This window comes from Scleropages formosus, chromosome 7 (genome assembly GCF_900964775.1).
Source record: "Scleropages formosus chromosome 7, fSclFor1.1, whole genome shotgun sequence".
Lineage (NCBI taxonomy): Eukaryota > Metazoa > Chordata > Actinopteri > Osteoglossiformes > Osteoglossidae > Scleropages > Scleropages formosus.
In genome coordinates this window covers 3,636,627-3,649,345 of record NC_041812.1, presented here as the reverse complement: position 1 = coordinate 3,649,345, position 12,719 = coordinate 3,636,627, and the positions used below count along the sequence as shown (strand labels likewise).

At 45.0% G+C, this 12,719-nt stretch overlaps 1 protein-coding gene across 3 annotated transcripts; it reads right to left on the bottom strand.

The window, feature by feature from the left end:
• Positions 1-6,368: 6,368 nt before the first annotated feature.
• skida1 (SKI/DACH domain containing 1) lies at positions 6,369-12,045 on the bottom strand. 3 transcript variants are annotated; one of them, XM_029253740.1, is made up of 2 exons: positions 9,325-12,045; positions 6,369-8,798 (listed from the first exon to the last, which is right to left on the bottom strand). In XM_029253740.1, the coding sequence occupies exons 1-2, from the start codon at positions 11,591-11,593 to the stop codon at positions 8,710-8,712; spliced, it is 2,358 nt and encodes a 785-aa protein (XP_029109573.1). In that variant the 5' UTR covers positions 11,594-12,045; the 3' UTR covers positions 6,369-8,709. The 3 variants fall into 3 exon arrangements, with proteins under 3 accessions (XP_029109573.1, XP_029109572.1, XP_018597222.2); XM_029253739.1 differs by lacking the exon at positions 6,369-8,798 and adding an exon at positions 8,979-9,095; XM_018741706.2 differs by lacking the exon at positions 6,369-8,798 and having other exon boundaries at positions 8,979-11,736; positions 11,910-12,045.
• Between the last annotated feature and the right edge of the window lie 674 nt (positions 12,046-12,719).

Here is a 12,719-nt window from a genome sequence, read left to right as displayed (position 1 = left end):
TATGTTGTAGGTATGTTAGGCCTGCGCCTCCTCACACTTCATGTTTTACTTGCAGACTAGTAAATTCCTCACTCTGCGCTCAGATGGGCCTGAGCTGTCAGTGAGACGAGGCACATTGAGGAAAAAATGCCGTTGTGTGAATGCGCCTCCGCTGCTTTTCTCTTATTGGAACAAACAATGCGGCCCCTTTGATCGCTCGCTCGGAATACGGGCCTTTGTGCGCCGGGAAGCTTCCAGAAAACGCGGCACGTTGCGCTTCCACACGGAAACGTGCGCCGCTCTCCAGCACATCACCGTCACACTCGTCTTTACTTCATACTTTACCTCCTTTTACCTCGCAGGAGGAACTGCTCGCTCACCAGTGAAGAACTTGCCAGCCCATGTAAATAAAACCGCTGAAAATATAATATGATGTAATGTAATAAAATAAAGTGTACATGATTTTATATAAGTAGGTATATTAAAAAAAATCATATATATAATATATACGCGTAGACATAGAAGTATGTTTTAACGTTTATTGTTTGGTTTTAGAAATCTTAAAAATACCCAGTCCATTTTTTTTTTTTATTGCAAAGGATTATTAGAATATATTTTGTATCGTTGTATGAACAACACGCGTTTTTAATGTCTCTGCGTGGAGTCCGTGGAGCGCGGTCTGCTTTTCCCCGTGAGTCCAGCCGCCGATGCCGCACCGGGGGCTTCGGGTTCGGAGCGTCTGCCGCGCGCTGCGTCTCCCGCGAGCGGCGTCTCCCGCGAGCTGTGTCTCCCGCGCGCTGCGTCTCCCACGCGGCCGCTGCTTTTCCTCTCTCTGTCCGGCCGGATTCGCATGAATTGAGCGCTGAACCCCCGAGTAAACGTGCTCGTGGCGGCCAGTGGGTGTTGCCACATGTAAACAAAAATGCAGAAAGAGTTCAGTTAAAATACACACACAGTTGCTGTAAATCTCCAAAAAAAAAAAAAAAAAAAAAAGAAAAAAGAAGGAAAAGGTTAAACGGTAAAGGTTTCGTGTAATAACGCGTCTACTTACTCAGTCCTTTGCACACACACGTTGTGTGAAAATGCACATGCAGTAGAAAATGGCATAACATTTATTTTATTTTATTTTATTTTTTACTTATCCTTTATTTGTGTTACTGCTTTTATTTTTTCTTCTTATCCAGACGTTTGGTTATTTTACCTGTGCGCGTGCCGTGTGTGTACATTTATGTCGTATGTTTGCATGAAGTGAATTTCTCTCTCGCATTATCATTAACAAAGTTTCCTTCATTCGTTTTAGTGTGCGCATGGACAACATATAAAAATGAAAAGACAAAAGAGGGGTTATGAGAGAAACCCGTCAGCAGCAGCAGAGCAATGGACGGGACGTGGGGCCTATTCCACCAGGCCACGGAATTAAATGTGCGTGGACATTTCACGTGGAGGACCACTGCATGCGCGCAGCCCCCTCTGGTTATGTCACTTAAACTAAGTGAATAATTACATAATAACAGCATAATTATTAATCCTCTCTGGATTAGTGTTCATATTCAGATTTGTAAAAACGAGGATCCCCCCCCCGGTCTTTTCTCGCGTTTTCTCGGTCATTCTTTGACCCCATCACGTCCGTGGGTCTAACACCGCGGGCAAATCCCCACTCAGCCACCCACGCAATGCACATGCACGCAAACCACGCATCGTCCCACTTGCACACGCCGTGTGCAGTTTCCGAAAACACGTGTGTTCCGATCAGACACGTGTCTCCGCGCGCGCGGCGCCCCGGCCGTTTCACTGCGCGGGTTCGGGGATTTTGTCACGGAGCGTCAATACCCGCCATCGGTCATACGTCTGAAGAATGTCGTCCTCGTGCGTGGGGGAGGTGGGGGCTGCAGGGGGGCGGTGGGCGCTGTTGGGGGAGGTGGGGGGTGGCCGCCATGTTTCGCGAGCTTCCTTTTCCTGTTTTCATTTCTATGTGAGATCAGAATGCTGCAGTTTCCCTGCGAACTTCAAGAGGCGACTTTAAAGTGCGCGCGAAACTTTCACATTTTCCTACCCGCTCCTTTCTGTTATTAATATTCCTCACCGTCCGACCGACGGAGGTTCACGCGCACTGCTTTCTGTTGCGTGTTTTGTGCGCTCAGCGGGTCCTTAAGACGAGAATGAATGAGGAATATTATTATATATAGTCTCAGTTGTGGTCATGTTCTCATTTTCCTCCTTTTTAGTCGCAATTTTGGCGCTATTTGCGTTGCGAACAAAACATCACTTAAGTGTGTTTATTTGATCTTTGGCGTATTAAAAAAAATGACGCTGCGTTTGCATAATAGTGTTTGGAATGAGCGGAATTATTATTATTATTATTATTTTTATTATTATTATGACATTTATTTAACTGACCCCTTATAATGTTAGATTACTTTACAACAATGGTTTGCCCATTATTTTAGGTACCATGTGTTATGTTTGCACGTATCTATCGACACATGAGTCATGTATAGACACGTCAATAGACATGTTCTTGTGTGAAGTTTTCAAAACGCTGTATTAAAATATTACTAATTAAACTGGGTTTGAAAAGAAGACTTCAGTGGTTGGTCATGTGGCCGAAAGTAGCGCTTCTCTGCTCTGCTCTTCGGGATGGATGGTAAAGCTTTTTTTGGGGGGGGGGGTTTCTACTTTGCATCGCATCACCTCTCGTGTTTTACAGTTAATAATCTTACCTCAATCCTTTCACATTCTTAGCCATGAATTCCTCATTCATGTCTTTTATTCCCAAGCCTCCATGTGACTTGTTCAGCCACAGAATATAAGTACAAGTGTGAGGATATGAAAAATCTGGGTTGTTTTCTATGTGACTATTTTGCTATACTACACTATAGAAATAAATAAAGGATAAATAAATAAATTTATTTTATTTATAAATTTATTTATCCTTTATTTATTTCTCTCTAAGCGTTTTAAACATCGTACAATCGTTTCTCCCTCTAAACTAACACTTTCCTATCGCTGTTGTGAACTATAACCTAGCAGTTCACCATAAATCCCGATTTTTTTGAGACACATACAAAGGTGTTGTTCAACTTAACAACTGCAGAAAATGAGTCGAAACTTGTGGGGATGGAACCGCTTTTATTTTCGCAAAACGCAACGTGTGTGTGTGTGTGTGTGTTTGTGTGTGTGTGTGTGCGTGTGTGTGTGTGTGTGTTGTGTGTGTGTGAGGAAAACAGAAAGGGGAATCAAGATGTGTGTGCATGTGGTGGCAATGACAACAAGGATTTTAAGTTGGTTGCGAAATGCTTTAAATTCCTGGTCTCATTCAGTTTTATACCTTTTTTACTTCAATAAACAACGTTACCTCTATTTTATTAAGGGCAATTTTAGATTTGTGTTTTTTTCTGATTTTTTACATATGTTTTCAGTGTCTGGAAGCTTAATCTTAATCGCAGGCCTATCGGAATTTGTATGTTTTCAACCGTTAATTAACCGAAATTGTGCTTTGCAACCTTGTTTCCTTTAACGTACCGAGGCTCTACTGCAAGTCACCGTTTAATTGGTCTCTAATTATTATTTCCCCCACTTTTTACTCTGCATTTTAAGCACCGTCATGCTATATTTCCTCCGCATATTCCACGGAATTTAACCCCGAACGTCTAAATTTTCATCCTTTCAAATCACCCTTAAATTGAGTAAAAACACACACACACACACATACACACACAGAGTGTGGAAAACGAGCTAGTGGAGTTCAGAAAGCTCAGCCCCTGCGTTCTGCCATGTCTCCCTGCTGGCCTCTCCGTTGTCCATGGGAATACAGGGTAGGCCCGAAAAGAATCACTGTGACCCCCCACCTCCACCCTACCCCACCCCAGCCCCCCGAATCGCAGCTTTACAATACCATAAAATGTCATCAATCAGCACTCTATGTGCGGAGGTACACACAAAGAGGGGGGGGGATTTTTTATTTAACTTAAACAAACAACTACCATGTTTATAGAACAAATAATATTATAATGTTTTTTTGACACCTAAACGCAACCAAATAGTTTTTGTTAAACGAGAAACCTATATATATAACAAAATAAACGCACTGGTCAATGTTGAGTAAGGTGGAAAGATTTTACATATACAATTTATTTATTTATATTTATATATAAAATCTTTCCACCTCCCTCAAAATTGGCCGGTGCGTTTATTTTTCAGCCGCGTACGTGGGTGGAAATAAAAGTTTAATGCGGTGATTAAGCCAGCTAACACACATCCATGTGAAAATTGTGTTGCTTTGATAGAGCTCACAATGTTAATGAGTCATCGCAGCCCGGACAGTGATCACTTAATGGAGTGAACTATATATACAATTTACTCTGCTGCACGAGGCACAAAAAAAGTGTGTGTCTTGTGTGCTGCTGAATTACATTTTCATATATAAAGCAGTGAGGCCTTTATATATATCTATATACTGTATACTGTATATATATATATAGGACATATATAGGTTATGTATAATACATATATCTAAGGTTATGTATCTAACTGGTTGAATTCCTCCGCACATTTGTACATTTGGCATGTTTCTGTTTTTTTCCACGTGTGTTTCCATGTGCTTGTTGCCGGTCACTGTACACCGTCCCCCTTCCTCCATTCCTCCATTGGTTTGGGACAAAACGAGCGCAGGGAGGGTCACACTCCTGGCTGCACCAAGTCCCTCATCAGCCCAATAACAAAGACGATCCCCAGCACAATTAACCATCAACAACATAATAAAACAGTCAAAGACAAAGCGGAACTATTTGCGTCGCATTAGTCCATCTTAAAAGGGGGATCTGTGTATAAATTCATCAGATTTCACAGCTGACCTCTGAAAGCAGCCATTGCACGCGGGCCCAACGAGCCAAAGAGCTCCAGAAAGAGCCTCGCACACCACAATCCACTTTTTTTACCGCCCACCAGCACACTTTCTTTCTAGAAACACGCTTTTCCCCACGTAGCTGATTGCAATTATTGTGTGTGTGAGTGTGTGTGTTTTTTAAATTAGCTTATCGGGAATCGCAACAAATTCGTCGAAATCAGACGAGTCCACGAGCAGACGCGCGACACACAACAGTAACAACACACAGCGCACAACACACCGCCTTGTGGACGTGCGCTCAGGCCAAGACCTTCAGCTGTTTACGTTGAACGTGTGATGCATGTTGCTTTGTTTGTTTTTTTTTTATGTGTTACATAACGGTTTTACGGAACTGGAGACGGTGCTTGTGGTTACATTATTACACTGAAGTTGTGCCCCCGCCGTCCGTGCAGGGGCTCAACACGTTCAATGGTGTGTAATATCAAAGGAATATATTTTAATTACACTTAATTTAATATTGAGTTCACGAGCCACTGCTGATGATCATGGAAACGTACAAAATACCACTTTCGGAACGATAAATCCAACAGCAATAAATAAGATAAATAAAATAAGAGCTGAACTGACACTCCGGCCTCTGCACTACAGTTACTTTGTCCAACTTTGCGCGTGTTGCGTGTTTGCTGCTGTCAAAATATATACATATATATATATATAAGATCCGATCACCCCTTTTGTGCAAAAAATACACCCAGTCTATGTATTTTCTTCCTTTAATCCATCTGGTGTATTTTGTGACGGGTTGCCGGTGAGAAGGAGCGCGTGGGTACGACGCCCTGTGTGCGTGTGTGTGCGCGCGCGCCCGCCCCTGTGCGTGGCATGTAGAAGTGGAGACTCTCAGGACTCTTACCTCCCCCATGAGTCACTCTGTTCCCCTCTCTCTCCCTCCCTCTCGAAGGCACACACACACACGTCACCGTTAACGCTACTTATTGTTCCTCGCAGATATGGCATAATTGCATTTCACATCTTTAATTCTTGTTTTGCTTACTTTTGCTGCCTCATGCTTCCCACAACACCAGACGCTTACACGATAAGGCACATACACACGTCACGTATGCATACACACATGCACGAGCACACATAAATATATCTTGCAGGAAATTAATTGTGGCTCAGATAAATTAATGTTAATTACCCAAAAAAGGTATTTAATATATACTGCTTTCTAAGAGCTGTATCCCTCCCCGACATTTCATCGGGTGCAAAAGCATGTTTCAACATTCATAATAACAGAAACGCACTCTTGTCATTTACACTCAAATGAATTTAATGAACAATTAATTGCTCAGAAAATAAGGAAAGTGCTTCAGAATTCACCCTTCAAGTTTCCATTTCGAGTGCATTTCTCCTACACAAAACGACGTACAAAAACGTGTAAATCACAAAAATAAATATTCCGTTTTCTATGCACAACCAGTGACTTATATGTCTCGTCAAAAAAAAAAAAAAAAAAAAAAAGAGAAACAAATGTGACCTCAAGTATTGTAGCAAGACGCAATGGAGAAGAGTTTTGGAGCGCAAAGGCAGCGACACCACACTGTTGTACATTGACATCACTGGCAGGATCTGACCCCCGCTGTTCACAGAACCTCCCCAAAATGGAACCATATTTCATTGCCTCATACAGAAAATCCACAAATCAGCATTGTGAAGGTCAATATCTCGCTTTCTCTACATTTAATCCAGCAGTTTACCAACAGGCCTGTTACTTGTAGCGCACTGCTGGCTCTACAGCCCTACAGCTCTACCTCATGAACGTGCCAAGGAGAACAAGGGTTTGGAAATGAAGTTTCTAGCACGACAAACTACTCCTCCCTGGGTCAGAGCAGCATCTCAAACCATCCCTGCACTTCAGGCCATTATGCAGGGGGGGAAAAAAAAGGTGATTTGTTTTACTGCTCTCGGGATATTCAAAGTAGGACTTTACATACCCATGATAAGTCCAGAAGACCATAACTCAATATTATGCACTGTGTACACACGTTTTTTGAAAGTTATGGGCCTTCATATATATATTTCTATGTTTTGAGCGCATGGTGAAACTCTCAGAAACACACGTACAGTCGGCATTTTTTTTTTCATTCATCATCGTTCTTTTGTGGCAGCGACAATGTCTCATGTTATGTTAATTTTGTTATGATTTGTTGAGGTCTCGTGCTTCGTGTCTCCCTGTTACTCATAGTTGGGGTGGCCTTTGCTGAATAATCCTCTCTAACAATGAAAGCTTCGTTTTCACCAGCAGTTGAAAAGAATATTCAAATGTAACGGTAGTTTTCATTTCTGTGTAATGACACATTCTTCCTGCGGCGTATTTTACACTAAAAATTTACTCTGGAATTTTTCAGGAAAAAAAAAAAAAAAACGTTTATTTTACTTGCACTTACGGAATATATAGATATTTATATATGTCTAATTGTGTTATGTGTGTTGGTCATGATATACTGATTTATTCTGAGGATACGAATGAAAACGCTAAATTGACATTTTCTTATTTTGGAAATCTCCCGTTTACTACTCTGTATATAATTAAAAGTTACAGAAACATCTGTGTAAGCCAGAGTAAAATCTGAATATGTGTTCAATTCTGCGTTGCGAGATGTGCTATTTTAAATGGCCCAGAGCACCACAAACACCGCACGTTTTCTACGGTGCTGTTTAATAAAACATGATACACTATTTTACCACAGGCTGGTTTGTACGTTCACACGTTTTTTAAAGCATGTATGGCGCATAAATGTTGTAGTTTTTTAAAATTATTTCTGTACTTTAAGATGACACTAAAATACATTCGGGAATTTCCTGATATGACAATTCTGCGTCGATGAAGAGCAGCTGGTTTGCGTGAAATTATTAACGTATATAAAGAGTTTTCATCGTCTACCCTTCATTTGCCTCGTTTTTTCAGATAAACCGTCTGCACAAAGCATGCTCCTTGTACACCACTTTCAAACTCATGAGTGATGGCCTGCTGCTTTGTATAAGTGAGGGAGAAACCCACTTTGAATATCCCTGGGACTTACAACAGGCACAGGAAAAATAAACAAATTTTAACCGCCCATTATTTACTCTGTAGCTTCATTAACATCTTCACAATTACACACGTTTCAGAAAGCCCTGGATTTTTGCATTTTCTTTTTTTTTTTTTTCTGGGATGGTGTGTGTGTTTCTGTCTATTTGTAAAATGCGGAGCTCTGTTTCCTGCGACTCCTGCTTCTGCACCATCTACACGTGCAGCTCATCCTGGGGTTTGTGCTATAGGCTTCGTCAAAGAATGTGCTGCACTTGATCGATTTGGTGTTTCTTGTTTTACTTCCCACCTCCTGCAAATGTGAACAGCTCCATCTGATTGTCAATAATTAAGGCCGACTGTGGCGGGCCTACACTCAGGGTTATGTGTTCCCTGTTTGGGGAGGGTGTGTGTGTGTGTGTCTGTGTAGGGGGGGAGGGCATTAATAAAATGCAAATAATAATCAATTTCAGCAAATGTATCAAACGGTAAGGAGAAAAATGAAGAAGCCAATGAAGTGATGTCAGATGTTATCAATGTAGGGTTGAGGGTAACAGTATAGCAAGACCGTAGCTGCTATGAGTACATTTTGCAATAAAAATCCAATTAAATCACTTTTGCACGTACGGTGCTGAAATTTAATTAATAGGAATAGACATTTCATGGCAGGACAGTAGGATTTTAGCAAAAGAGAGTGTTTTTGTCTCTGCTAAGGAATTCTACCACACTTCAATAATAGAAGCACGATCCAAGAAGGTGTTGGAGAACACAACCAAAAATGCAAAACTAAACCGTGTAAATTCAATGACTCCTTTTATGTTCTGTTTTCCTCTGATGTGTAGAAATCCTTGAGGTAAACGCCTGAAAGTGTTCCAAACTTCCAAACGAAGGACGTTGCAGTGACTGCAGGAAACAAAAAAAGGGTTTCTTAACAACGTGTAATGTTGCTCCATAAAATTAAGAAAAAAGAGAGAGAAAACAAAAATAATCTACAACCGCCGCAAGATTGTAGCTCCTCAGTGCTTATTATTCCGTTTTAAGACGTTTCCAGAGGTTTTTGGCATATTGTTATAATCCCCCCCTCCCCCAGAGGATATCAACAAAGATCCTTTTTCCTTACATTAGAATTTCCTGAATCTGTGGCTGGGGGGGAGAGGTACAGCAGAACCACCAAGCTGCCACTTCCACACCGGGTGGGACCTGTGAGGTGACTTGTTATCCTTCATACACTTCAAGGAGTACGCGGGACACAAATCCCCGTCGCTGCCAATAATTAGCGACGGCGGACACGGAAAATTCGCCATGAAGCTGAAAGGCTTCTTCACAGCTGCCGCCACGCAGCCGGCCGCGCGCTTGCGCTTGCTCGCGCCCGCGCCCGCGCCAGCGCCAGCGCACTCCTCCGCCGACGCCTCGCGAGGCTCGGGTTTACCTGTGGCGCGCGGGGTCCGCTCCGCTCGCGCGGTCACTTTGAGCGGCGTCCTCGGTATCCCGGACTGCTTCCCCAGCACCAGAGTCCTGTAGTTCTTGCGCACCCGCGCGCCATTCTTGTACTCCCCTTCCTCTGCATACGGGCTGTTTAAACTTAAAGTGCTTCTGAATTCCTGCTGCTGCGTGGCAGGACTCGTGCGGGCAGCGGCGGAGTCCTCGGTCTCGGTGCACTTTGCGGCTTTCACGTGGTCCAAGGTGTCCACCGGCGGCTTGTCCTCGCCGCCGGGATGCTGCGCGTCCGCGCGGGGCTCCTGGCTCTCGCCCCGGTACTCGGAGTCGGAGCCGGCGATCCGACACGAGTACTCGTACTCGTACTCGTCAGAGTTGTCCTCCACTTTGATTTTCACATTCTCTGGAAAAGTTGGAGACGTCCTCGCTGCGCTGCTCTCCCCGGGGACACTTGGGAAGGCGTCGAGATCCTCGGGCTCAGTTTTGATGCCGTTGAGATGCTGCAGAGGTCTCAGGCAATGGCTAATTTTCACTTCTTTCTTGAAACTTACAGCTAATGAAGGATTGTTGTCGGAGGACTGAGCGACTATTGTGTCTTTGTCCTGGGCACAGTGTGAGATCAAGGCTTGGGGGCATTTGTTTGCCTGTCCCGATACCCTTTGTTGAGGGAACTCTTTGTTTTCCTTTGAGCAAGGTGAATGGCCTCCTTCTTTAACGCCGTTAATTGCGGGTTCAACCGGCTTGGGGTCGTCGCAGATCTCGAAGTGTGACAATGCGATTCCAGGAACTGTCTCCTCCTGTCTCCTCCTGGACGCGGGACAGCAGCTCGCGAGTGGCCTGTTCCTGCGCTGCTGCCTCGAAGCGCCGCCGGCGGCCTCCTGCTTCTTCACGCAGAGTTTCAGGTCCGACTTGGGAACTTTCCTGCCCGAGACGCCGCAGTCGAGCAGAGCCGGGCCGTTCGGACTCTTCGCCCTGTGCTGCTCGTACAGGAAAACGGGCTGCGTCACCAGAGGCGCTTTGCCGCTCAAGGCTGAGAAGCTCGTGCGCCTGAAGCGGATGCTCTGCAAGGAGACTTGGCTCGACACGGAGCTCGAGTCGGACTCGGAGGAGCTGTCGTCCTCCGAAGTGACGTCCGACGACTCCGACAGGGAGTCCTCCTCATCCTCCTCCTCCTCCTCCTCCTCCTCGTCCGAAGTGCCGGAGTTGCTGCTCGTGGACAAACTCGAGCCAAAGTCCGAGTCGTCGTTGTCGGCGCGCTCCGAGTACGAGCTGGACTCGCTGTCGCTGCTGCAGCTCTCCTGGAAGCTGCCCGCGTGCTGCTGCTGCTGCTGGTGGTGGTGGTGGTGATGGTGATGGTGATGGTGGTGGTGGTGGTGGTGGTGGTGGCTCAGGTAGAGCTCGCGGTCGAGGTGAAATCTGTCCAAAGCGCCGGCAGACGCTTTCGACTTGCAGCACTTGGGGACGAGCAGGACCCTGCGGCTGTGTCTGCTTTTGTTGCACAAGTGCCAGCCGGTGCCGTCGTGCTGCCTTCTCCTTTTGTAAGCGAGGTCAGCGGTGCTCGGGAGCTTGGGCTGCACCGCAATGGCGGACTGGTACAGCACGGGCTGCCGGCTGCACACCACGCTGCGGAAAAGCGAGTGGCCCGGGGTAAATGTCACGCGGCTGCCGGGTATGTGAGCAGTTTCAAAGTTTTTAGGGATTTTGCATGCGGCTTTCGCGCCCGCCGCAAAGCCATGGCTTGCGAATTTGCTGTAAATTTGAGGTAGATTGGAGGCGGTGGGCGCAGCGGTCTCGCGCAGTCGCCCGGCTCCGTCTCTCAGCGAGAAGGGCTGGGGCACCCCGGCGTGCAAACTGAGCCAAACTTTCTCTTTCCAGAAGCTGTCGTGGGGCTCCGAGCGAAGGTGCCCGTCGCAGAGGTGCGCGGGCGAGTTCGCCTTTACTTTGCTCCTCTTGGAGCGCAGCACGCGCTCCGTCTTGCAGGACACGTACAGGGCTTCCACGTCCTCCCTCGAAATGAGAGTGCATTTGGCCGCGTGGAAAGCGATTGAATTTATTGCTTTGAGCTTCCGCAGCTCCTCCAGATCACAGTGATGCTTCTTCACGTTCAAGTGATCCATTCGCTTGTGCACAGTAGTCCTCGGGATATTTTTCAAGAGGTCGGTGAAGACTTGAGAGAGGGCAAACATTTGCTTGCCCTTAATAACCAGGTAGCCAAGCTTCACCCCTTCCATCTCCTCAAATCCAGACTCCAAGTCTCCCATTTTTCGCCTATTGTATTAATCCACACATCTGGATCGATGGGTATTCCGCAGCAAAATGTTCTTCTCTCTCAAGGCATTCTGCTGGTCCAGCTGCAGATGTCACTTGCAATATGTGTGTGTGTTCTGGGTCAAGAAATGAGAAACTTCAATAGGTGGACATAAAGAAAGAAAGAAAGAAAGAAAGAAAGAAAGAAAAAAAAAAGAGAAATAAGAAGAACACGAAAAGAGTTAATCCATTTCCCTGGGAAGGACATAAGTGATGAAATGTGAGTGTTGTCGCAGGCAGACAGGCCGGTGTCTGTCTGGGCTCCTGTACCTGCGCTCCTTTGCTTCTCTCTCCATTTACCCAGAGAAGAGGAGGAAGGTGAACTGCTCGGAGTGAATGAGAGGGATACAGAAAGAGAAAGAGAGAGAGAGAGAGACAGAGAGAGAGGAGGGAGTGAGCAAGAAAAGGAGAGAGAGAGAGAGAGAGAGAGAGAGAGCGAGAGAGAGAGAGAGAGAGCGAGAGGGAAATGAGAGCCGAGATGCAGCTGCCCGACCCGCCGCTGCTTTAGCTACAAATAAATGACAGAGGGAAGTGAGCAAGTCTGGAGACACCTTCATCAATTAATGCTTCCAAAGGCCTGCGCTGATTGGACGCCACTGACAGGTGATGCAATAAAAAATGATATTCCACCCCCTTACCAACACCACCCCCCCCCGAGCTAATTACCATACTCGTAGACTCCCACCTCTATTCTCAAAAGTAAATAACGCAGTTATTCCTGTATTCATATTTTTTGCTGTTAACATTTACACATACGATTTGAAATGAATGCGTGCGCGTACCTGTTGTACCAGGTGGATTTTGTTTACTTTTAAGATGGCAAATAGATACATTGTGTGTAACATTGTGTTTCTGGCACCCGTAAATTCGTTTCCCATTATTTGCCGGTGCCGTTATGTACAATGAATTATTGAGCAGAAATATTTAAAGAATGTTTAGGTTTCTTTCGGATTAGATTTATCATTTGCTGAGTCCGTGTTGATAAATTAAAAAAAAACGGCGGCGATAAATAATTTGTATTTAATTTTTAAAAGAAACCATAATCAAATTCGCGTTCCAAAGTATTATAAATGAGGAATT

Coding starts and splice junctions, on each gene's coding strand:
- skida1 (XM_018741706.2), bottom strand. CDS start 11,593: ATGGGAGACTTGGAGTCTGGATTTGAGGAGATGGAAGGGGTGAAGCTT.